At 41.7% G+C, this 26585-nt stretch overlaps 2 protein-coding genes across 9 annotated transcripts in view; one reads left to right on the top strand and one right to left on the bottom strand.

Annotated features, from left to right (window-relative positions):
* The window catches only part of FEZ2 (fasciculation and elongation protein zeta 2), a 41348-nt gene extending 20007 nt beyond the window's left edge, over window positions 1–21341 (top strand). Inside the window, exons 6-9 of one of the 3 annotated variants that reach the window (XM_045809091.2) lie at window positions 12899–12979; window positions 15128–15203; window positions 17947–18012; window positions 20426–21341. In XM_045809091.2, coding sequence (XP_045665047.1) covers window positions 12899–12979; window positions 15128–15203; window positions 17947–18012; window positions 20426–20442 — 240 coding nt within the window. In that variant the 3' untranslated portion in view covers window positions 20443–21341. The remainder of the gene's footprint in view (window positions 1–12898; window positions 12980–15127; window positions 15204–17946; window positions 18013–20425) is intronic. The other 2 variants (XM_045809092.2, XR_015725291.1) reach the window with 2 other exon arrangements.
* Window positions 21342–22564: 1223 nt separating this feature from the next.
* CRIM1 (cysteine rich transmembrane BMP regulator 1) overlaps window positions 22565–26585 on the bottom strand; it is a 185859-nt gene continuing 181838 nt past the window's right edge. For 5 of the 6 annotated variants that reach the window (XM_087863736.1, XM_045809087.2, XM_045809084.2 and 2 more), the window contains 2 exons: window positions 26136–26329; window positions 22565–24990 (listed from right to left, as the gene is read on the bottom strand). In XM_087863736.1, coding sequence (XP_087719862.1) covers window positions 24814–24990; window positions 26136–26329 — 371 coding nt within the window. In that variant the 3' untranslated portion in view covers window positions 22565–24813. The remainder of the gene's footprint in view (window positions 24991–26135; window positions 26330–26585) is intronic. The other variant, XM_045809085.2, reaches the window with a different exon arrangement.

The following is a 26585-nucleotide window of genomic DNA, read 5'->3' on the forward strand; positions in this document are numbered from 1 at the left end:
CACATTTTCGACAGTAATTTGTTGGTTATATTTGATAGCATTTCTCTGCAGTTTTCTTTTCTCCTTTTTTTCTTGAAGTATAGTTGACACACAATGTTATATTAGTTTCAGGTGTATAGCGTAGTGATTTGGCAACTCTATACATTATGCTGTGCTCATCACAAGTGTAGCTGCCATCTGTCACCATACAACGCTATTACAATAACATTGTCTATATTCCCAATGCTGCACCTTTCATCGTGTGACTTATTCATTCCATAACTGGAAGGCTGTACCTCCCATTCACCTTCACCCATTTGTACCTCCCTCCCCCTGGCAACCACCAGCTTGTTCTCTGTATTTGTGGGTCTGTTTCTGGTGTTTATTTTTTCATTTATTCTTTAGATTCCACACATAAGTGAAATCCTGTGGTATTTGTATGACTTATTCACTTAGCATAATACCCTGTAGGTCCATCCATGTTGTTGCAAATGCTAAGAATCTATTCTTTTTTATGGCTGAATAATATTCCACCACATCTTTATCCCTTTATCTATTGATGGGCATATTTTGACTATTGTAAATAATGCTGCAGTAAATATAGGGGTGCATATATCTTTTTGAATTGGTGTTTTTGTTTTCCTTGGATAAATATCCAGTAGTGAATCATATGGTATTTCTATTTTTCATTTTTTTGAGGAGTCTCCATGTTGTTTTCCATAGTGGTTGCATCAATTTACATTCCCACTAACAGTGCATGAGGATTTCCTTTTCTTCACATCCTCACCAACATTTGTTACTTCTTGTTTTTTTGATACTAGCCACTCTGACAAGTATGAGATGATATCTCATTGGGGTTTTGATTTGTTATTTCCCTGACGGTTAGTGATGTTGTACATCTTTTCATATTTCTGTTGGCCTTTTGTTGTCTTTGGAAAAAGGTTTATTCAGGTCCTCTGCCCATTTCTAATTGGATTATTTGTTATTTTGGTGTTGAGTTGTATAAGTTACATATTTTGATATTAACCCCTTATCAGGTATATCATTTGCAAATATCTTCTTACATTCAGTGGGCCGTCTTTTTGTTTTGATGGCTTCTTTTGCTGTGCAGAAGTTTGTGTGTGTGTGTGTGTGTGTTTGTAGTTCCAGTAGTTTGTTTTTGCTTTTGTTTCCCTTGCTCAAGGCCACATATATGGAAAGGTGGTGCTAAGGCTCATGTCCGAGAAATTACTGCCTTTGTTTTCTTTAAGGAATTTTATGGTTTCAGGTCTCACATTTAGGTCTTTCTTTTTTTTTTTTTTTTAAGATTTTATTTATTTGAGAGAGAGAGAGAACATGAGCAGGGAGCACGGAGAGGGAGAAACAGACGCCCCGCTGAGCAGGGAGCCTGATGTGGGGCTTGATCACAGGACCCCGAGATCATGACCTGAGCAGAAGGCAGATGGTTAACCAACTGAGCCACCCAGGCACCCCTCGCATTTAGGTCTTTAATCCATTTTGAATTTATTTTTATATATGGTATCAGAAAGTGGTCCAGTTTCATCCTTTTTGCATGTAGCTGTCCAGTTTTCTCAGCACCATTTATTGAAGAGACTGTCTTTTCCCCATTGTATAATCTTATCTCTTTTGTTGTAGAGTAATTCACCATATAAGCTTAGGTTTTTTTCTGGGCTTTCTATCCTGTTCTGTTGATCTGTATGACCATTTTTATGCCACTACCATATTATATGATTACTACAGTTTTGTAGTGTATCTTGAAATCTGGGATTGTGATACCTCCAGCTTTGTTCGTCTTTCTCAAGATTGCTTTAACTAGGGGCGCCTGGGTGGCACAGCGGTTAAGTGTCTGCCTTCGGCTCAGGGCGTGATCCCGGCGTTATGGGATCGAGCCCCACATCAGGCTCCTCCGCTATGAGCCTGCTTCTTCCTCTCCCGCTCCCCCTGCTTGTGTTCCCTCTCTCTCTGGCTGTCTCTATCTCTGTCGAATAAATAAATAAAATCTTTAAAAAAAAAAAAAAAAAAAAAGATTGCTTTAACTATTTGGGTTTTTGTGATTCCATACAAATTTTAGGATTACTTGTTCTAGTTCTATGAAAAATACTATTGGTATTTTGATAGGGACTTTGTTGAATCTGTAGATTGCTTTGGGTAGTATGGACATTTTAGCAATATTTGTTCTTCCAGTCCACAAGCAGTGTATATCTTTCCATTTGTGTTGTCTTCAATTTCTTTCATCAGGGTTTTATAAAAGTTCTTAGAGTACAGGTCTTTCACCTCCTTGGTTAAGTTTATTCCTAGGTAATCTGTTCTTTTTGGTGCAACTGTAAATTGGATTGTGTTCTTAATTTCTCTTTCTGTTACTTTGTTATTAGTGTATAGAAACATAACAGGTTTCTGTATTTTAATTTTGTATCCTACAGTGTTGTTGCAGTCATTTATTAGTTCTAGTATTCTGTAGAGTCTTTAGAGTTTTCTATTTTTAGTAACATGTCATCTGCAAATAGTGACAGTTTAACTTTTTTCTTATCTGTGTGGACGCCTTTTATTTCTTGTCTGATTGCTGTGGTGAGGATTTCCAGTACTGTGTTGAATAAAAGTGGGGAGAGAGGACCTGTCATGTTCCTAAAAGCTTTTCCTCATTGAGTGTTGTGTTAGCTGTGGGTTTGTCATATATGGCCTTTATTATCTTGATGTACATTCCTTCTAAACCCACTTTATTGAGGGTTTTTATCATGAACAGATGTTGAGTTTTTTCAAATGCTTTTTCTTGCATCTATTGAGATGATCGTATGGTTTTTATCTTTCATTTTGTTAATGTGATTGATCACGTTGATTGATTTGTGGGTATTGAACCATCCTTGCATCCATGGAATAAATCTCACTTAATCGAGGTGAATGATTCTTTTAGTGTATTGTTGAATTTGGTTTGCTAATATTGTGTTGAGGATTTTTGCAAATATGCTCATTAGGGATATTGCCTGTAGTTTTCTTTTTTTGTAATGTCTTTGTCTGATTTTGGTTTTGGAGTAATAATGCTGGCCTCATAGAATGAATTTGGAAGCTTTCCCTCCTCTTCTAGTTTTTGGAATTGTTTGAAGAGAATTAGTATCAACTTTTAGTATTTGGTACAATTCGCCAGTAAATCCATCTGGTCTTGGATTTTTTTTGTTGTTGTTGTTAAAGTTTTTATTTATTTATTTGACAGAGATAGAGACAGCCAGCGAGAGAGGGAACACAAGCAGGGGGAGTGGGAGAGGAAGAAGCAGGCTCATAGCGGAGGAGCCTGATGTGGGGCTCGATCCCAGAACGCCGGGATCACGCCCTGAGTTGAAGGCAGATGCTTAACGACTGCACCACCCAGGCGCCCGTGGACTTTTGTTTGTTTAGGGTTTTTGATTACCGATTCAGTTTTGTTACTAGTAATCAGTGTGTTCAGATTTTCTGTTTCTTCCTGATTCAGTTTTGGAAGATAGTATGTTTCTAGGAATTTGCCCACCTCTTCTAGGTTTTCCAGTTTGTTGGCATATAATTTTTTGTAGTAGTCTCTTACAGTTCTTCATATTTTTCTTTATTGTAATGGGCATTTCTAAAAATTAGTGTTAGGGCCTAGAATGGAAGGTCATTGTAGGGTGGAGAGAAACTTGGATGTGTAATATTTATTTTAATAATTCACACCTATGAATTATGAATTAGATGTATAACAAATTTATTTTATGAAAGATAGTATTGCCTAGAGAAATATATGTCACTACAAGTTTTTGTTTACTGTTATCTACTATTTATTTTCTGAAATTGTCTTTTGGTGATAGACTGGTAATAGCTTTCATGACCCAGCAGTAAAAATCAGGAGTCTGTTCTTGACTTCTTATGCCTTGGAGAGGTTTGTTAATTGTTTGTTAATATAATACAAGTTCACATAAAAGCCACAATATGCCAGGAAATTGTATTTTTATTATATACTGAGAGTATTCATAAGTATCAGGAAATAATTCAAAAAAATTACCAGGGTTAATTATTTTACTCTAATTTTAGTAGTTTTGAAAATGTTTGCCAACACTTAATTTAATTACTCCATTAATATTAAATTACAGAAAAATTTGAAAAGATCTTCAGATACAAAAAATTAAATTGATACTATTCCATTTAACTCCTGACCTTGAAAATCTTCATACCACATCTTTCTGTTCTGAGAGCAAAATTCCAAAATAGTAGTTTAATATTCAAGACATATTCAGATATTTATCTACTTTGGTATAATTCATATTTTCTAATTTAGTTGGATCTGGTTCTTTTTTTCTGCAGAAACTATTTTTCAATAGAATTTGCATTTATAACTGCTTTATAATTCACATTAAAAGTATTTGATTTGAAGAAGTGTCAAAATAAGCAGATCCAAATTTTACATCTTAGGTAACACCTTACTTATTTGAATATTTTTGCTTTGTAATTTTTTTATATTTATTGCTTTCAGTTCTGTTTTTATTGTGTTTTGTGTTTCGATTATTTTAAGAATTTAAACATTAAAACTATTGCTCTTTAAGTCAATATTTGAAAATCATGTCATTCAAACTATTGCAAATGATGTGATTTATAAGGAACCATAATTATGTTTGAATTTCACTTTCTTTTGAACGTCTTGAGTATAAAGAATATTAATGGAGTCAGAGCATAAATTAGGATACAAATCAGAAATAGATGAAAAGCATTTCTTAATTGCTTTTCCTAGCCTTCTTTCTGACACTGAGCTTTGAATTTGGGATTTTTAAAAGATTTCCTGGCTAGTTAGAGATCTGTGCCAGTGGGTGTCAGATATGGCTAAGAGAAAAGTCCAGTAGCAGGAATAGTCCGAATTTCCTGGCCTCCTGGTTAGTTTTGCCCTTACCTGTGTTGGACGTTGCTTTCTGTGAAATTAGTTAAACTGGTGAATGTTCTGTGCAGAGAATGATTGATACGTTTAGGACTCCAGAAAAGAATTAACAAATCACATCGCTGTATCTGATTCTTATTGCTTTTCAGTTTACCCAGTGTTTTCTAGCTTTTTTCTTTTTCTTGTTCAGAAAGACCTTGAATTACCTGTGTTACTTGTTTTCAGTTTCAGCTTTTTGGCTGAGTTATATATGTAGTCACAGACAGTAGTGTCTTGTCTTCACGTCTTCAGCTCCTTAGACGAGAGATTACAGTCAGGCGTGTATTATTTCTCAGTTGCCATTTTATTTATATGAGGAGAACTAAAACTCCTCATTACTTGTTCTGGAGAAAAGTAGAAAGATGTGGTTACTTCTTTTTGGGAGCTATGTCCCAAATGTTCTTCTAGCCTTTCTAGAGGAATGTTTTGAATATTTTTGGATACGTCTATTGGCTGACCGCTTTGCTAAGTGATTTCCACGGACTACTTCATTTAATCCTCACAGCAATCCTCTAGATTTTATTAATATTCCTGCCGTTTCATGAATGGGTAGACAGCAGCCCAGCAGAGGCCTTAGCTCACAGAACCTGTACACACTGGTGCGAGGACGTAAGACAGGCGTGTGCAAGGGACCCTTGGCTCTGCGTTTCTCCTGGTAAGCTGTGCAGGTGTTTTGTCTGTGGGCTTGGAGATCTTGGCTCCTTTCCCTCTTTCAGATTTTTATAATTTTTGTTTTTAATCTCCTGTATCTTGTTTATACTTTGCTCCTGGTTTTGTATAGGGAAAGAATTCCTGAGAATGACTGATTTTGAGACTTACTACCTACTCACGGCAGGGAAGGAAGTGGTCATGAGGTAGCTGTGAGTATTCTCATTGTAAATCATGTGACTGGAGCCCAGGATTGATTGAGTCAACTTCTTCCCCCCGTCCTCACTGTGTTACTTCGGCACTTCGTCAGCAGCGAGGGAAACAATAAAGTAAATACTGTAATGCTTAATCATTTTCCTGCTTATAAATGGGCTCATATCAAAAATTCCATTCTGAGAAGGGCATTTTACAGAGCTGTTACCTCCTTTGGAAAGGTATGGTGGAAAACGGATAGATTACAAAATAATTTTAGGCCGCCCAGAATCTTCACTAGCTCTTCACTTTGCATTTGAACATTTGGATCCTTCAAATTTAGAAATGGTGGATTAAATGGAGGAAGGATTAGGTTTTCTGACATACTTAATATTGCAGTTGTTTATTTTAATTAAGCTAAATTAAAGCAAGAAATCCTTAATAGCCTGTATTTCATTGCACATTCCTAACTGTGAGACTTCTGAAAGTGCTTTGACATGTCTGTGGTACTTTTACCGTGAGAAATGTTCAACAAAGAAATGCTTCTCTCCTTCTCTTCTTCCTCCCCCTGCCCCCCCAATAAAATTTAAGCATAGACAAAGTCTTCCCTCTGGCCCAGTTTAGTACCATAAGCATCTAATCACACCACGTCTGCTCTCAAGGTTATAAATGCAGTTTTTCTAAATGAGGTGACGTTTCTAAAGAGTAAATTTAATCTATCTCTGAGGTTTTATCTTTTTAAAGTTCATTTTTCCTTCTAAAAGGGTGTATTGTTTTTTGGAATTTATAGGGCAATTGTGAAACCATCTATTGTGTGCTCTGTGGAGCTCTTTTCCTATTTCTTCCTTGTCCTCCTGCCTGGTCTTTCTGTTCCTTGCTCCTTTTAGGTCATTGATCTGCTTGCTACTCTTTTGTTATCCTAGGGGTTTTGTATTTCGTAGTCACTCCATTGTTTTACAGATCTTGTCAACAAGATTACTTATCTTACTTTATTAATCTCACACTGACTTCCTAGACTGGGTTCTTCAGTGGACTTTTTCAGAACTCCATTGTTGACTTCTTTGACAAATAACTTTGTATCTTGTCATGTCATCTTTCTTCTGTTCGCCTTCAGATTATTTTTGCTTTTTAGCTCTTTAAAAAAAAGAAAATTTCTCTCCTGCAAGAAGTCAAGAAAAAATTTATATCCTCCCGATATGGTTACCCCAGGCTCTAAGACTCGGGCTCTGGTCTTAGAAGTGTTCAACTGTGGCTTGGCAGACATCTATAAATGCCGCTGGAGTAGGTAAGTCTGAACGTGCCCTTTGGCTGTGCAGTTCTGTCCTTCTAGAGCCCTTGCATTATACCCTTATGTGACCTCGCAGCCCCGCACTGTTGTGTGTGTGTGTTTTGATTTGCCTTCTTAAAGAAACCATGGATCATCTTGGTTGAGATGATTCATAGATTCATACAATTTACAAATAAGAGACCTTTACAAATGATATCATTTAATCACCTGTTTCACTGGTGTGGAAATAGGCATCTGTGGGTTTAGTGACTGCTCTCCTGTTCAACGTCATTGGCAGGGCTGGGAGAGAACTCTGAGTCCTGCTTTCTAGTTCAGTATTTTTCTATCCCAGTTGACTCTTGGAAAATTTTCTGATTCCAGATACTTTTGACTAAGGCGTGATTCCTAGTTTCATCCCTAAATCTGAAAGTATTTCGCTGGTGCGGGTAATAATTGCTGCAGAATTTTCTAATTTAATTTTCTAATTGAAGCCAGTGACCTGGGTGCTGAGGATGGGTTTGTGCTTTGTTGGCACACAAAAGAAGTATTTGACATTATTTCTGCCCTTAACGACTGTGAGAACTTAGTTGAATTTATTAAAAATTAACCCAAACTGGGGCTCCTGGGTGGCTCAGTTGGTTAAGTTTCCTCCTCTTGATTTCCTCCTCTTGATATGGCTTAGGTCATAATCTCAGGGTTGTGAGATCGCGCTCTGAGCTGGGCGTGGAGCCTGCTTGAGATTCTCTCTCTCCCTCCTACTATGTTCCTCCCACCCCACACCCCCACCCAGCTCTCTCTCTCTCAAAAAAAACTTAACCCAAACTTTCTTTTTTTTTTCTCTGCTGTTTTTCTTTTGAAATTGTGCCTCACCCCCACTTTAAAAAATATCTGGATTATCTTTTCTTTTACTACTGTGAGACAGACATCTATTGCTCTCTAGTCATGTGTCAGGCATGAGTGTTAAGGACTCAGAGTAGGGGGGGGTGCTGCATGTGGGTTGGGGATCCAGCTGGCAAGCCATGCAGTGCACTTTATGCAGTGATCTCAGTCAGGCCTGCTTTGCCTCCCCGTGTGACTTTAGGCAATGTCCAAACACATTTGTCCTTGTCACAAGTGGATGAGGTCAGGGGCAGTGCTACCAGCATTCTGAGTAGAGGCCAGTGTTGCTGTTCAGCACGCCACGGTGCCCAGGACTGCTCCCACAACAAAGAACTGTGTGACTGCACGTGTCAATACTATCAAGGTGGGGAGACCTAGGTATACGGTGATAATTGCTGTATTCAAAGCAGCTACCATGTTCTTGGTGTGTTCTGTGCCTGGCACCGTCTTGTGATGGAGGTGTGGATAAATTACTATCACCCCTAGTTTGGTTTAGGGGTCTGGGAAGGCTGAGTTGAATCTGGAGGACAAGAAGAAGAAGGGACAGGCATACCAAGCAGAGGGCATGGTGGGAGCCACCATCTGGAGGTGACAGCCCCAGCTGGGACCCCGTAGGTTCACTATGGCTACAAGTTGAGAGAGAAAGCGGAAGGTGAGAGAGAATGTCACTCAAGAAGAGGGTGAGGAAGTAGCGAAGTGGAAGCCATGGTAAAGACCATGTTTGGTCATTATGTAAACGCTGTAGGAAACCAATGAGAGGTTTTAAGTGGATCATTATCTGTTCAGGTTTGGCTTTTGGAAGGATAACGTCAGTGTTTCAAGAAGAACTAGTTGGAAAAGGGCAACTAGGGAGAAGTTGACTCAGAGGCTGGGGCACTCATTCAGATAAGAAACGAGCCAGGAAGTTACAGTAAGATTGGGAAAATGGTTGAATTTCAGAGATATGAAGGAGGGGGAACCTCTTGGTTGGGCAGCAGGGAAGAGAGGAGGAAGGGTCGGGTCACTGATCCCTGACTTGGGCAAGCGTAGAACACGTAACCCTCCCCAAAGGGACATACACAGGTCTTGTTAACAGCAACCGCGTCGAGCCTTAAGCCCAGCATCTTTGGGGGGATACCTGCCTTTCCTGGCCGCTCTGGATGCAGCCCCTCTGATGCCAAGGTTAAGCCTGCCATGGTAGCACATCCGCGCACAAAGATGGAGCAAGAACGGGGCCGTCGCAATAAAAGCTGCACCTGCGAAGGAGGGGAGAACGGAACGCAGTAGCTAGTTTCACGTCCCGCTGGGGGAGACTAACAGGACCCTGCGCCCCGGCCGCCGCACGAGCTCCTCGGTTGGCCAGCTTGGTTGCTTTTGGTGGTGTTCTCTGAGAGGATCTCTCTTGTCCGTTGTCCTTTGTAGCTCATCGGGGAGGGTGTTTACTGCCTGTTGCCGCTCACAGGTCACCTCCTCAGAGGGCTTTTCTTTGACCTCCGACATAAGCCCCGCATCCCGGTGTTGAATTGCCGTGCGGTAGCTGCCCGCCGGCGCGCGTGATCTGCAGGGCTCTAGTTCAGTCACTGGTTTTACTTTTCTGGCCCCTTCTGCCGGAATGTCAGGTCATGAGGGGAGGGGGCTCTGGCTGGAGTGCCCGCTCTGAGTCCTTAATACCTGGAGTATCTGGCTCCTGTGTTTTGAAAGAATGGATCCATGAATGAGAAAGGTATAGAATGCTGGAGGAATAGGATTTAAAAAAAACCCCTTTATTTCTGGTGGGAGAGAGGAAGATGAGTTCAGGTTTGGGTATGATGAGTTTTAGCAATACTCAGGTACAGATGGCCAAGAGGCCATTGAACACGCAGGTGACGCTCGGGAGGGCCGTTGCAGTGGAGCCGGCGAATGTGTGCCGAGCCCTTCCTCAGCCCCCGGCTCCGGTCTCAGCCCCTTCCCGATCTTAGCAAAGGCACGCTGTACGTTCGTGGCTGCAGAGGCGAAAAATGGTGGGGTGGGACCGTTCAGAGAGCTCGCGTGGCAAAAACAACAGGGACAGAACCCCCGGGGCACATCGGGATAGGAGAGCTGAGCAGAGGGAAGGGGCAAACAGAGGGCCGGGGGGAAGCTCAGGGCGGGGGTCCGGTAGGGATCCAGCCGAGGGGGCGCGGGTGGAGAGCTCACCGGGTGTCTCGCAGGGGTCTGGAAAGTGTGCCTGGAGCTCAGCGTCAGAGTGACCTGGGAAGAGCTGTTTGTGGAAACTCTGGGGAAACGAAATTGATGGAGGGTCGGAGAATTTAGAGTTGCCCCTGAGAAAGAGCGGGCAGGAGGAAGAGTTTGAAAATGCAGCGAGGGGAGGACATGGTTGCCGTGTGATCGCGCGTGGGGGGTGGAGATTGATGGCAGCCAGAGCGCCGGGAGAGGAGTGTTCTCACACACCTCTCAGCCAGCCGGTTTCGTTGTAATTCCTGTGAACCTGTAGATTTTGCTGTGCTGCCCTTTTCCTGGGGGGCGGGAGGCGGTAGCACCTTATCAGCCGCATAGCTTCCCATCTCAGGATGCTTGGGGGACCGGCCGCCCGGCTCCAGGCTCTGCCGCCCTCAGCCCCAGGGCGGGGTTCTAGGGAGAACTCGTTCGCTGCTTTCGCTGGGATGAGCTGTTAGTTTTGCGGTTTTCCAGGTTGCTGTGGCTTACTTCCCCCCAGCCTGCGTTCTGGTTGCATGAAAGCCAGCTTTCGGAGGTCGGCAGGCTACCAGCAGATGCCGTGGCTCAGCAGAGCCCACAACTGCACATTTAGTACGGAAACCTAAATTACCTCTGGAACCTAGGAGTTTAAGAATGCGCATGTCTTTTTATTTATATTTTTGCAGTGACAGACATTAGGTTCCCAACTGGGGAGGGTACAGCTAGTGTTTTTAGAACGTGCCGTTCAAATGTGAAGTATACCTCAGTCTCCTGTTGCATGGAGGCTAGAACTATTCACCTTGCTTGACAATTCCTGAGTCTATGTCTAGCTTCAACATGCCTAGAGATAATGGAGTCAGGGTATATAGAGAATGAAGTATTTTTCTCTTTGTTGCTTTTGAGAGAAAACACATTTGATAGAATTAAAAAATGGCTCTAGCCTCTGGAGCCTAAGAAGTTCATCTCTTGATAATGTGCTTAAAAATGTGAACAAATTGTGTGATAGCATATGAAAAAGCTACAAAATACAAAAGTCTACAAAACAGTTATGTGCAGTTTTCTTTTAAAACTAGCCTACTTCATCAAAGGCAATATAGTTATGCCGTCAGCAAAGTGAAGTGTGTTCAATCAAGGTGACCGGACCAGACATCTCATTCTTGCCAGAACAAAATGGCATGCAGTCGGGGAAGGACTCGGTGGGGAGGGACCATTCAGGAGGAGAGGCATGGTTGTCTATGTTCTGCAAAGATGGTAACATTTGGTACTCAGGTTTTCAATAATACCTTTGAGTACATGACTGATAAAGAGGCATTTAGCTCCCTCAAAGACCAAACTTCTTGGTGTTTCTCAGATTTTTGTTGTTAGGACTTCTTTGTACTCTTGAAATTCACTGAAGACCCCAAAGAGCTTTTGTTTACATAGGTCATATTGATGGATAATTACTATATTAAATAAAAATTTTTAAAATTTACCAATTCATTTAAAAATACCAGTAAGAAATTCATTAATGTTTACACAAATAGCATATTTTTATGAAAAATAACTATATTTTAAAAAATTTAGTGGGAAACAATGGCATTCCTGTGCATTTTTGTTAATCTTATTAATACTTGGCTTAGTTCAAGAGAGCTAGAGTCTTAAATCTGCTTCTGCATTTGGTCTGTCATTTGGAATATTTCACTATAAGTCATGAAAGAATGAAAGTGAAAAAGGCAAATCTTGTCTTGGTATCTCTGAGAAAATAATTTTAAGCTCATGGACCCTAAGAGCGTTTCAGGGACCTCCTGGCAGGGGTGCCTGGGCCACACTTTGAGAACCACTGGGCTAAACCATACATTCTTGAAAGCAGAGACCATTGCCTTGGTTTTTCTCTTCTGTTCCTTGGGGCCTGGTAAATATTCGTTATATCAACTCCTCATATATGTTTACTGATTCAGCTTTCCTCTGTAAAAATCCAGAGAGAGGACCCATCTGGTGAATTGGGACTGAACTCCCTTTCCAGGATGCCTTCCTCCTTAATTAGTCACGCCATAAGACTCCATCTCAGGCCTTTGACTCAGCAGCCAGAGAGGTGCCACTGGACTCTTTTCCCTGTGTCTGATGACATTGCAGACTGGTTACAAATCAAGATAAGTAGTTGAGGGAAAAAATATTCCCTTTATAGTACAGTGAGTTCTAGGAAGTCTTGGAGGTTGCTGGGGGAAAGGAGCTAGAATCGTTTCCTAGAAACAGAGTGGGAAAGTCTCTGAGCAAGTGTGAGGGGCCTGCTGGCACATGGGATCCACTTTGCTCTCCAGGAAGCATATGTGCTCTTGCAGTTCGAGTTTTCTGCACTGAGGCAATGAATGGCAGGTGGCTTGAAGAGCGAGTGGGAAGCCGTCCTCAGCTCTCCAAGCAACAGTGTTCTCATGTGCCAAATGTGATGTTCATGTTTCTCCAGACTTGGGGTAGAAATCTGCAAACTTAGGCTGAAAATATGCATACTGTTAGTATTAAGTTTACAGACTTTTGATAAAATGTAGATAAACAATATCAAAAGGTATCTTAACAGTTACGCAGTAAATTTTGCCCAAGACAAAGATGCGTACAACTTAGGATATTTACATTGGAGCAAATTTACTTATTGGCCGGGTGAGGAAAGTCTTCAGGAATATAGTAGCATAAAAGCAGTTGTTTTTGCATTTGACTTGCAAGGAAATGGAAGGAAAAACATGTTAAAACCAGCATGATTTTGACTGCTTTATCTGAATGAGTAGTGGCATTTTCTAACTGCTTGTCTCTTGGGCACATAAATCACTGTGGTGCATTCTTACTAATAGTCTTTGAACTTCTTCTCTGTCCTTTTCTTCCGGGCTGCATATTGCTGCCTTTAGCGCTTCAGCATGGAAGGGATCTCAAATGTCATTCAGAACGGCCTCCGCCACACCTTTGGAAATTCAGGTGGAGAGAAACAGGTGCTGGGTTATCCTTATTTTCCTCATTCTCTGCCTTTTCATTTCCTGTGTAAGTGAAGGTCCTGAAAGCTGGCAGTGTTACTAATTTACTAAGACTATTGCTTAAAAGAGAGAAGTGAAAGTTCATCATTTTTATAGTCTCGATAATGCATACAATTCCCTTTAGGAAAAAGCATCTTTCCAATTGGACAGTAGACTAAATGCACTCTTAATACTGTCTTAGAGCTCCAATTTCCACTACCTTTAAACAAACTGCACTGACATAAGGAAGGAGTTGCACGTGCAGCATAATAACTAAACTAGAATGTACTACGCGAATTCTAAAAGTTTGAGAAGCAAGATGTCATTTTGCAGGGGGAAGAAAGCTGATGTTGCTGTCTTTCTGACTAGAGTTCTAGGTCAAACATGTCAGTAAGAGTATATATATCTTGCCTCCTTTTAAATGACATTCAGGTGTTTTTAAGGTGTATCGTGGAGTCAGCCAACTCACTTGTCTGCCAAGTGAGGCATGTGACGTGATTTATACAAAATTATACCTGGATAGAAGTACACGGTCAAATGTGTAGCAATTTGCTTTATATTAACATTTTTGTGTAATAATTTAAGAGGGATCACGAACATGGGAAACACATCTACATGAATGAGTGTGCTTAAAATTACTTTTCACAATTTGAAATTTTCACTTTACAAAGAAAACTTTCTAATGTAGCTCTTAAGTGAAGACTGAGAAAGTGTGCAGAATGTAGCTTTTGGCAGTTTATCAAAAGAAAGCATTTGAGGGTAGGATTTTCACTAATAGATAGTTTCTGTATTACCCCAAGAAGGGCAATAATCAATATTAAATAATTCTTCACATTGACATTTCCAGGTCCATTAAGGGATGGTCTAAATTTTTTTTTTTTTTTAAATTCTGGCACCTCTACCTCTCTCAGACTCACAGGATGACATAATAGCTTCCAGGCTGACCCACACATGCCAGTGGGACAGGAAGCCCGAGAGCGTAGCCGGTAGCGTGCTGGCCGGGCGCAGCTTCCTGATGCTCTCAGAGGCCAGCTTGCCTGACAGGCTATTTGTGAAGCCCCGGGGGGGCTTGTTTCTGGCTTCCTGTGTATTCTTCACAGAGAAACATTCGGTTCTGCAATTGGGTATCACCTTGGAGAAGTCCACACCAAAAAGATGGTGGGAATTGTTTCTTAAACATGGAGTAATTCACTTTTCCGTACCTAGGGAGCCAGTTCCTTGTCTTTTATGAGGTCACCCAATGATGAAATCACTCACGGAGGGTGAGGAATAGAGCGGAGATTTAGAGCAAGGACTAAGTAACGGGTGGTTCTCGGAAGATTCTGAGTGAAAACCAGTAGATCTTCAGAGGCGCACATGCAGACCACACTGAATTATATCGTTTTTGGTGGAGTGGTCAGAACAGGAACATCTGGACAGTAATTTTTAGATTCTGCTTTCATGGGACATATTTATAGGCCATAACTCTGATACTTGTGAGCCTTTACGGTAGTGAACGAGGCCATTCGTCTCAGTATCAGATGTGAATTTTTATTCAGTAGGCCATTCTCTCCTTTCACTTTTCTCTTTTCCTTTAATGCCTTTAAACCTCCTAAATAATTTCAAATAATAATAATAATACCCTTCTAAAATCGGAATGTGTGTCTATGTCAGCTTCTGGAAGAAGCTGGTATGTGTTTTTTAAAGTTGTCAAGTTATCCAATGTGACCATTTTGTTCATCCTGGAAAAAAATGGTCTGAAACAGAATTATTTGGCTGTTGAGTATGATTTGGTTTATGCAGAACTGTTACAACTACGTTTTTAGTGTTAAATTACTATTTTCAAAGTATGTTGAAAATATACAAGGAGAATGTTAGATAAGACTTTAATAACAAATTGAACAGATCACCCTGAGACCTACTTTTGTGACATTTTCAATAACTGAAAGGTGAAAAAAATGGATATTTATGTTAACATTGGGCTGGAATGAAGCAGATAGAGGTGGGCAAAAAAATGAGCTCCTGCTGAGATAGTAAGATACCTCGTGTTTCATGTTATAAAATAGACCTTTAGTAACTGTATCAAATTTTTGCAGATAAGGTCATTCAGATTTAAGTGACTTTTTTTTTTTTTTTTTGACTTGGCAGTACTTGACAACAGTCATTCCTTATGAGAAAAAAAATGGACCACCATCTGTTGAAGATCTTCAAATATTAACAAAAAGTGAGCAAAGACGAACTTAAACTCTTACCGTATTTACTTTTGCTGATTCTAAATACTGATTTGGTTGGTTGATTGTTGCTGTTTTGTTATTGTTTTCTTTTGTCAATTTAGGGTAGTAAATGATGGATGGTGTCATTATTTACTGTGAATGAAACCGTGGATGGCTTATAACATCAAACATGACACTAAATCCTGAGCTGATTTGTATTTTTTTGTGCTTTTTCTTTCCTTTTGAAATATTTACAAGCTGAACTTTTGAAGCAAAAAATGTAGCTTGATTCTCCATCATCTCTTGGATGTTTAAGAACATATCATTTTTCAATAAATAAGGTCCTTCATGGATCGTCTATAAATACGACTGTCAGTAACTCAATAGGAAGGATTTAGAATGTGGCCTAAAACACTCTCCTTTCTTAGGAATGTAGAACCCCGAATCCAAGGTAATAGTCATGGGTAGAATTTGAATTGATGGTAATATTTTAAGAAGGGTCATTCAGCAAATATTAAAAAGGCCTACTCTGTGCCAGGCTGCGTTCTGAACATTGACATACTTCAGTGAACAAAGCAGACAAAAATACTCCACCTTCAGGAGGCTTGCATTTTAAAATAATTTGTTAGACTTAAATACACATTCCATTGACTGTCTCTTATGATGGCCATAAATGAGCCATGAATTCTGGTTCTAGCCCTGTTATTTACAGTGATATCCTTGGATGTTACTTACTTTCCTCATGGTCACAATGAACAACAAGGATAAAAATATTTGCTATGTTTCCCTCGTAGTAAATAAATTAACATATGTGTGATTTGGGGTAAGTCAGTTACTCAGCTTTGTTTTTGTGGAAGGGACTGGATTTGCTGACCTGTTAGGTTCTTTCTAACTGTAAATATTTGTAATAACTGCTGATTAAAGAGGGAGCCAAATGAGAAGGAATCACAGGAATGGATATTGGTGAGGAGACCGATTTTGGAGTTTAGGTAGGGATATGGAGGCGTGGAGGGGGTGAGCGCAAGGGAGCTGCCTGCCTGCTACCTGAAGTTGTTATTGTGAACAATACTTTCAAAGCCTTTTATACTAAAATATGGACAAATCAAGTGATGCTAGCAAGTCTAAAAGGGAGAATGAAGAGATTCACTGGGTGGCCAGTCCTTTGATTTTCTGGAGGAACTCACGATGTTATGAGTGTCCAAGATCGCACAGGGGAATGGTTAATTACAGGGCTGGATCTCTTAATTCCCAGTCCACTGTACTTTTTAATAATGCGACCTTATGGCATATGATTGTATATAGAACTGAAAATAAATCTAAAACATGACGGGAAGCAGAAATACCGAACAGAGTAGCCCTCTCAGAAGGGGCCATAAATATTGCCTTGGAAGCCAGGAATTACTGAAAGACCTCGGCTTCTCAGATCAAGGACAAACATACTTGGCCAAACCAAAGTCATTATAATTCCCACATCACCATGTCCTCAGGCTGATTCTTAGATGATGTATTTGTAGACGGACAGCATTTGGAATCTCTGGGTAAGTGAATGTGTGTAGGGGGTATGAATGAATGTCCAAGTTAGTATGAGTTTCACTTTGTGAAAGTAAAGTGGTTATCTCCCAAAAACCTGGGGGAGAACTGGAGGCTGTGGTGCCACCACTGTGTAGATGTCAGCCACGGGAGAAGCGCCGGGAGACGGGGTAGCATTTCTGGTTATGTAGCGTTCCTCATAAAAGCCACTGGAAGTGCACAGCAGTAGTAGTAACAATGAGAATAATGTTAGTTGTGTTCATACACACAGCTCATGCTCACATAGCACGTATTTTGTAAGTCCGTCACATTTGAATTAGTTACTTGGTAATCACAGCAAGCCTTTGAGACTGGTCAGATGATGGCTCTCATTTTACAAATGAGGAACTTGGTGCACTGGGTGTTTAAGGAACTTGCTCAAAGTCGCACAACTAGGAAGTGGGAAAACCAGGGTTTAAGCCCAGGTTGACTGACGTGCCAGTTACACCACGTTGTTTTGTCCTATGTCTGGGGGAAAAGAGTGCGGCATTTTCCCCAGGATGCTCTGGGGAGAATACAGTGCAAGTGTAGCATTTGTTCATGTGTTTATGTGTACCTGGGTGGCCTAGAGTTTTAACCACCCTGAGAGCTGACTTTTCTATTGGTCTTTTCTTAGAGATGAAGTTATCAGCTTTCCGTTGGGCTGAGGCCAGCACGCCCAGGCTCCTCCGTAGTACGGAAGCACTCAGCCTGGCTGGGCGCTGCTCTGCGGGGTGTGTTCTTTGTTTCGGTCTTTCACAGCTTCCAAGAAGGCTGACAGAAATGCTTCTTGGAGAATGTAGCTAAGTAGTCATTCATCTAAGACGTTCTCCAGCTTGTGAGATTTGCAGACTGAGGTTTTCCTGCTCCCCAGGGCCCACGGAAGTGCTCACGATGGGACCTTGCTTTCCAGTATTTATGACAAATGTGAGGCTCTGTGTAAATAACCTGATTCCTCTTTCCTGGGGTCACTGTTTGGAAGTTTTAAATCAGGGAGAGGAGTCTCAGGTAACAGGAATGTTCTCACCTGGATAAGGATTTAACTACAGTATGTTCTTGAGCATTTGTGGTGGTATTTCCGTATCCAGAAAAACAATAATTTGCATGGATGGGTTATACCATATAATTAATTAAGACAACAATGTAAACGAGATTTTTGATCTGAATTTGAAATTGTTGCTTGTCTTTCTCTCCTTTATTTTGCAGTTCTTCGTGCCATGAAAGAGGACAGCGAAAAGGTTCCAAGCTTGTTAACTGATTATATACTGAAAGGTGAGTTTTATGATGTTGTGTGATGGTTGGGAAGTTTTGATGAGTCAATGAATGCACCATCTTGCTAATAGATTAGAAAGTAACTTCCAAACACACTTTTATCAATGTCATTTGTGCAGTGAGGATAGATGCATGGCTTACTTATGCTATTCACGTTACGAATTACGGTACATAAAGTTCAACTTTTATTTGGGGTCTTGAGCTGGTGGAAATAAGTTGCTTAAGTCAGTTGTAAGCATGGAGGTAGGCAGTGGAGGAAATTGTGGGAGACATTCCCACAATTGTGTGAGTCTGAGGTGTTGACTGACACTGGGAGGGGGTGAGGAGGGTGGTCTCTGCCATCTTGAGGACAATAGAAAGGGAAGGACAGATTGTGAGGATGGATGAAAGAGGGGACAGTCAAATCAGTGAAAGTCCCAAAGGGAATATGAAAGGGACTGTAGTAAGGGGCAGGGAGGGGAGGGAGAAAAAGTGGATTTCCGTCAACTAGGACAGTGAAAAATGAGCCATAAATCTTAGCAAGATCAATATCACAGGTTGGGAACAGCGATGAGGCAAGGGAAGGTCATTTGAGAAGTCAATGAGGTCACTTACTTTGCTGAGGAAAGAACAAAATTTGGACGATAAAGAGGGAACTGATGAACTTATTTAATTATAGGCAAAACTAATACTTTTCAATGAAATTATTTTCTATAAGGCAGCAGTTATTCAGGTGACGGATTTTCCAAGCATCACAAAATGCACCCTATAGGGTGTGATCCAATATTGAGAGCAATCCTGTTCTGGAAACATTTTCCTTTGGGTTCTCTCTCCTCTGTCAGAGTTGCTGGCTGAACCATAGGAATGTTGGGATTTCTGAGATGTTAGGTAACTCAGATGGGACGTTTCTTCAACCATAGCTTCGTAAAGAGGGAACCTCAGAATGTACTGGGAGCTCAAAGTGAGTGACACATTAAGTACCACCTGTAAGAGACTTGGAGCGGAGCCGGTCAATAGTAGGTTAGGGGTGGAGGGAGGGGTCTGAAAAGAATAAATTGAATTTTTACATAAGCTGTGTTCTTCTGATGGAGGACTTTTTCTTCCTATTACATTCTGGATTTTCCTTTTTAATACCGGCCACCTTTGTTTGCTTTTATGTTGTGCCAGCATTGGTATGAAGGCTGGATTGTTCTGAGGTTTGTTCTTACAGATGTGAAACAGGAATGAGATGAACATAAAGAACATGTCTTAATTTTTAATTATAGCGGGTCCCTAGGGCACTACCACGAGCCCCAGAGACAGAATGGGCTTCGGAAGCATTCTCTGGCTATTTTATCATGTGACTGCATGGAAGAATTTTATGACCCAGAGAACAGAGTGCTCTCGGGGCAAATGATGTTGGAGTTTTTCCTCTGAAAACCCAGGCCTGTAACTGACCCAATCCCACGTGCCTTCGGGAAGCAGCACTTACCTAATTCTGAGCCCCACGCTCCAGCCCATGAGCCGGGCCTGTCTGTACTGGCGCTGCCTCTCTCTCGAGCTGCTTGCGTGTGTGCGTGTGGCTTTGTCTCGGCTTTATGAGGACTGGGTGGAAAAGAGGCTAGGGTTCGGACCAAGGTGGCGACTCAGTGGTCCGAGCAGTGAGTAGGCCTTTGTGTGGTGCTCAGAGGTGTTCAGTCGTGTGGGAAGGTACGGATGGGGGTATGCAGACAGGGGGTGACTGGAAATGCTCTCTTCCACCCATCCTGGAAGTCCACAGCCAGTCAGCGATTCCTCTACCTGGGGCAGGTGGTGGTGGTGGGGGGTCCTGCTCAAGGGAAAACTTTCCTTCCGCTTTCTTGATGGGACTTCCTCATAGTTGTAACAACAAAGACTATGGCTTGGCTGCTAAATGTTCATTTTAATGCGAAGGTATGAAATGAAAGAAGGTAGAGAAGTGGCCTCATGTGGCCTGAGAAAGGTGGGATGGATGCTGTACGGGCTCCTTAGGCTTTTTCTTGCACCTGCTGAATGGCCCTGCTGTGGCCTGCTGCCACCCCTGGCCTCTAGGTTGTACTGAAGGCTGGCAGTGTAGACAGTGCTGCTATGTGTGTGTGCAGACTTGCACCCTTCTTTCCCTTCCTGGGGAGCTGCTTGGCTGTGTTACAAGCCTGACGGTATAGGGCTAACGTTACGGGTTCTTCTAAGTGTGTCCTAAGAGACATGGCCTTTTGGTATCTCATTTCTGGGCAGTTTTAATAAATGTTTCTTGAGAGAGCTTTTCAGTGTTGGGTGGAGCCTTTCAAACCTTTTTAAAAAAAGATGCTGCTGTAGATCTGTGCGTTGTTCTCGTGATTTAATAGTATATTTTTATAGACAGGTAAAATGTATATGTACCCTGTGTAAATATATACAAAATCTACATTTCTATTTAAAGGTTTTTTTCTTTTTCTAGTTCTGTGTCCTACATAGGGCAGCGTCGCGTCAGGAGCGGCTTTCTTCTGTGGACCACAAGCTAGATTTCGTATAGCATTGTTCTGAAAGCTGCCTGCCATTCCCTTCCTGCCATTGGAAACTCAGCACACTTGAACTTGGGTTTGTGATTCAGTATTACTAGATCCTGCTTTCACTAATTCTTTGTATTATGAACCAAGAGAATTATGGCACTGTTCTGAATTCTAGAGGCGTTTCTGTGTTAAATACTAACAGTTCCGAGCTCTTCTCTCCTCCAGCTTTGTAGAGGAAGGAGTCACATTTGTGCATGCGCAGTTACATTTTTCCTGAGCTGACAGTATGCCCGTTGAGTTTTATGGCTTTCTAGAGCTGAACTGCACTGAACTAGATTAAAGCAGTGAGATTTATATCGTAGCTGTTTGGTGGTGGCGAGAACCGACGCCGATCTTTTTAAGGGGACTGTCAGGATAAATTTTACCTAATCAGTATTGTGCAGGGAGACTGAAAGGGAAACGAGGGCTGTTCTTGGAAGAAGCGGAAGCAGAATGTGTGGAAGGCCCAGTGGGGAGAGGGCTGATGTTGGAGGTTGCTGCGGGCTCCACCACTGTTCGGACCTTAACCATTAAGTTGCCATTCACTTTCAGAACCTTGTATTGTTGAACTTTGGGTGTTTATGTTTTGCTTCCCGTGTTTGCGAAGAAGGGTCCTTTACAAGGAGTTTGTGTCCCGTGAGGTGCTTCCATGTCTGCGCAGCTGCGCCCCGCCCCCACTCCTTTTGTGTCCTTCATGCCAGAGTGTCCTCCCCAAGTGCTACTCGGGGAAGCAGCTACTCATCCCTCCGGCACTGGTCCTGAAACACTTTTCTGCCAGTTCCAGTCAAGTCATTGGCATTTAATAAATGTTGGAAAAGAGGGTAATACATGTTGGAGAGAGTTTTTTTGTTTTTGTCTTTGTTGTATTAAGATTTTTCTTCCCTTGCAGTGCTAGACTCTTCCCTTTACCGTTCTACACGTTGTCCATGACTACAGTGTGTAAGCTGGTGAACCCCTGATTAGCTTCATGATGGTCAGGAGGGGAGAGACTTCCAGGTTGCCCCGGGTTGCTGTGGAATGACAGAAGTCCTCTTTTCTGGGTCTGCGAGACACTCCCACAGCTCCGGCAGCATCCTCCCTCAGGCCACAGGAGTGTGGGAAGAGTTACACAAGACGTGTCAGGGGGCTTTAAACTTCCACTTCAACTTCTGTGAGCACATAAGGCCCATCCCTAGCCCTCATTCCACTCGGTAACTGGGCCACCAGGGCTGCAAAGGCAGCGGCTCCGTTCGGACTTGGAGGCCGGCTTCGCATCTCCGCGGTTACGTGGGGGTATGTGGAACTCGAGCTAGTTTTCTTGTTTTGTCGGTGCCTTATTATTTGATAGTGACTCTCTGAGACTTACTCGCTCCTTGCCCTCAAATTGATGGAGATGCATACATACATAATAGAGTTAATAACTTCAACTAAATTGATCCAAATTTGTAAAAATTTTGCCTATACTAAGGAAATAAATATCACTTTAGGAGGCATCCGAGGGAGTCAGAAGTCCTTGCGGATATTTTTTTGGAAGATTCAACAGCTTTCTGTTTGTTTGTAGTTTAGTTTATTCTTAAGCTGATGCTTCTGGAGTGTATGAAAAAGTTTTTTTTTTTCTTCCAACTCCCAGTCCCCTAATAATGAGATTTCTGATTTTCTTTCTTTGATAAATTTGCTTCTTCAGTGGTAAACTACCAGTGTTTCCCACCTTGGCCCTTCCTGCACGCATGGTGGACTTTGATACCAGTGAGGAGAGGACGGGCAGGTTGTTTCTGATTTGTGACTGACAACAGGTAGGTTTTGAGTCTCCCTGAGAGCAGCATCAAAGTGCCATCTACCCCGAGATGGGATTTTTTACAAGGATTTGCAGGGCAAGGCCTGCCCTCCGAGAGCAGCCCTGGACCTGCTTGGGGGGCCATCATCAGACTGACAACCTTAACACACAAAGACTGTTCGTCCTGTTTGTGATTGAGACTCAAAGGGCTGATTTGTTGCCAAGAACCCAGTTGCAAATAATTCCCTCATGGCTTTGTGGTCTGAGGAAAACAAAACAAACCGTAGAACCCCAGTGCACTCCAAGTGCCATATATCTATTTTATTCTTCAGGAAATTATATTTTTCTTTTACAAGAGCACAACAGGAACCAAAGTAAAAGAGTAATAGATACAGCACTCAGAATAAATCATATCTTTAAAATAATAAAAAAATTTACACCTCGTCCTATATCCTGTTAGTATTTTCATAATATGGCCATGATTGAAAAAACAAAAAGCAAGCATTTACAATTTTTTTGATAGATTTTTTATGCCAGGAATGGATTAATTGTTGACAAAATTTTATACTAATCAGGCTGATGTAAATCTATTTTGGTAATATCGTATCGTTAACAAATTTATTTTGGAAATAAAAATATTGCCCCTTGATAATAAATCTTTTTTTTTCTTTGATGCAAACAGCTAGAACACCTTTTTCTTTTCCTTTTGATATTCTAAGACAAAAAAAAATGGTTAATCTTCAGATTAATAAATTAGGTCATTATAATAATAAATTAATTTTTTTTAAAGTTCAGCAACCTCTGTCCAAGTATTTACAACAATACTTGAAAGTTCCTTTACAAAACAGAACACATTTTCTTTTCACATTAAGCATACTGGGTATCTGTGTCTTTCACAACAAGCATTTTAAAAAGAAAAATCAATGCACAAATGGGTAATTAGTATAAAAGTGCTAAGAGCTGTTTGAAAAGTTAACACTATAGTATACAGTCAGTTATATTTGAGGCAAACTACAACAAACTTCCAGCTTATTATGGACAATATTCCAGTAGTTGTTTCAAACAGTTGTTTGAAGAAAAAAAAAAATCCAGGAGCTGATTAGTGAGGCAGATAAACTGCCATCGATGTTTCTGGCCAGTGAGCAAATTGAAAACCAACAGAGAGCATATCCAAATGAGGAAGAAGATTTTAATACAGGAACACCTTCTCCATAGCAGGTGTGATGCTGCCTGCACAAGGCGTGTGCACACACACTCACACTCACTCACACTCAACACACATCTTTCTTCCCAATTAAACTGCAGGTAGAATGAAATTTTGTGTTCTTAAAAATTTGTAGGTGATCAAAAGCATTGATATGGAATGCCTGTTTGTCTTTGTTCTGGTTAAAATCTCATAAAAATACATTCAACAGGAAAACATAAATGTATGTGTATAAATATATATGCATATATATATTATATACACACGCACACAAATACTTTTGTTTTTTTGAAGCATAAGATACATAAATATTCCTATAATTGCTAAAGTTTAAGGAGGCATATTTTTTTTTGAGCTTCAACAAAGGTGCTTGAATAATATACAATTAAAATGAAGTAGTATATAAGGAAAAAAAAATCCCCAAACAGTCCTTTTTAAAAAAAGTTTCTTCTTAAGCTAGAGCTTCAACAAAAACTATGAACAACCGACAAGAGAACAAAGCCACGAGAGACAATGAAGTGCGGCCCCTGGACATACCTGGTGTCCTTCGCCCTCTCCCTCCTTCCTGCCACGCTGTGGAAAGAAGAGCTCCAGTGCTCGCATCAAGAAATGACTTAGGTCTCGTTCACCTGCTGACTCTGCTAGGAACTGGCTGATTGGCTTGGAAGAAAACAAAAGCAGCAAAAAGTATAACTATCTCCGTAATAACCCGCGTCAGAGAAATGCCGCAGCGCATCTCTCCTGCTTCCTCACCGCCCACCGCAGTGGGACTGTACAGGAAAGAAACTCGTGGCTTTAGCCGGGGGGTGGCTAGCGACAGGTGCGGGTGCGCCGTCTGCAGTAAGGTGGCCGCGGCAGCTGGATCGCAAGGCCTTTGTTTCCCCGCTCGCTCGGGCCCGAGCTTCGAAGCAACCAGTGCAGTCTTCAGAGCAACAGGAAAAAAGTTCCTCTGGGCCACTCGGCTGCTTTTATTTTAACTGGATTTCTCTCCCCGAGCCCAGCTGACCCATCTGCCTTCCCACCACCACCCTCCCAACCCATCTCCCCAAACTCACTGTCCCCGCCCCCAGATATCTCTACAGCTATATTACAAGCAAATATATCTTAGCAACTTTAAAAACTTTGGTTCTAGGAAAACACTTGGTCAGTTATCTTGCGGAAAGTGGGAATGCTTGTTCTGCACACTGCCGTAGACAGAGCCCGGCCCGGTAAGTTCTCAGCGCTGCACATCAGTCACAGTCCAAAACGATCCACTAAGCAAGGGCACAAATTCGAGTTTACTCTTAAAAGCAGACTTAGTCGTCTTCTGTCTTTCAAAACCTCATCCACGTCGCCTGTCTTCACACTGTCTGGTAGAAGTTATCCGCCTGTAGGTGGTTCTGTTTCTGCATGCTGTAGAGGCCGCTGAATCTCGCGTCCGGCTCGGCAATCCTTAGCATTCTCTGCGCACTGTCCGCTGGGACTCGGCTTCCTTGCTTGCAGTCCGCAGACACCAGCTGATTGTTTAAGGAAGAAGGCTATTAAATGAGAGGAGGAGAAACCACGAAGAATTAGCTATTTTACGTATCCTAACACATTTAGTCCCGACTCATGTGAGGTGATGGCTTCGCGGGACAGTGACGGGCAGACCGGTCGTGGCGTCTACACCCTCTTCTGGCACCAGCGGTAGTTCCGTTAGGGATCCTGCCCGTGTTTAAAAGTGAACTGTCCATAAACTACGTCAACAGGAGTGGATGAAGGAACTGGGAAGAGAGATTGGTGAACCCACGGAACTATTTTCAGATCCTTCACGTGCAGGCTAGCGCTTACAAGGGTTGAAGGACTGGGAGTCACCAGGTAGGCAGACTTTAAGATCAACAAACCACTTTAAATCGCTTGCTGTATAAAAGGGCCAGCCCCCGTCCGTAGCCAGTCGCTCCGTGCACGTCATGAGCTGGTCTCTTTTCCCAGCTTTGTGCTGTGGGGACTGGGTCTTGCTCAGCCCCGTGTCCTGACCCCGCAGGTGCCCAGCAGAGGCAGTGCCCAAAGAGTATTTCTTGAAAGAAATCAGAGGCTGGAAAAGCATCTGAAGGAATTTTATATGGAAGAGTTATCTAGATGGATTAAAATAATTATTCAAGATGTTTTCAGTTCTTAAGGCTGTATGATTTTTTTTTTTTAAAGGAAAAAACTAAATGTAAAAAGTAGACTTAGGGTTGGAAAGAATCATGACTTTTCCCTTTAATGAAAATGAATTTTCTTAGCTTTTAAAATAGGCTGATTGGACAAGTCCAATTGGACTGGGCTGGTGCCCCCTCTCTAGGATTTCTTTCCCAATTCTAAGCTGATAGATCACTGAGAAATTCAAGTCTTAATTTCTAATATAAACAATGACTTTGGAATCTATCCAGAAGTATTTGTTTTTCTGAAAACTTTAAATCCAGGACACTGGATGTGTGGACGGTCAGGATCCACTAACCAGTGGATGATGGGTAATTCGTCCAGGGATTGCTCCAGCCCCGGGCAAGTCCTCTGAACTCGCCTGTTGTGCACCTGAGGCCATGAAGACCAGAGCAACATTGTCACTGGCTGATACAAACGACATCAAGCAACTTCAGGAAATGGAAGCACGCAAGCCTTCCTAGTTCGGTCACTCAAGAGACAAACTTTTCCAGAACAATACCTTAGTTGGTGTTCGATACCAGCAAAGCAGCGGTATCCACTGTTTCTTCTGATTGATGAACAGGAATGCTATTATTGTAACAGAGAGGCCGATTATTATGGGAACCACGACCGAGGCAATGGAGTCCAGTGAAGAATCTTCGCCTGAATGCAGCCTGTTGTTATCTCTGTAATCCACCTGCAGGTGACCCATGTCTAGGAGAGAAACAGAAGTATTTAGTACCTACACGAGAATTTTTAAGGATTATTTTAGTTACACTGCAAATGGGGATCAACGGCTTGGTTTCATTTCTTCTCAATGCTTGCAGGCTAAACATGATTTAAATGTAATGATCCAAAGAGCTCTTACGAGAGGGCAGAGCTCCTAGGGATGGATGTGAGACAGGAAATATTAGGGTGAGAAGGTTAATAACTGGGCAGGATGAAGCTGGTTCTTGCTAGCCAAGAAAAC

Source organism: Ursus americanus, chromosome 7 (assembly GCF_024610735.1).
Source record: "Ursus americanus isolate L20-20 chromosome 7, mUrsAme1.1.p, whole genome shotgun sequence".
Taxonomy (NCBI): domain Eukaryota; kingdom Metazoa; phylum Chordata; class Mammalia; order Carnivora; family Ursidae; genus Ursus; species Ursus americanus.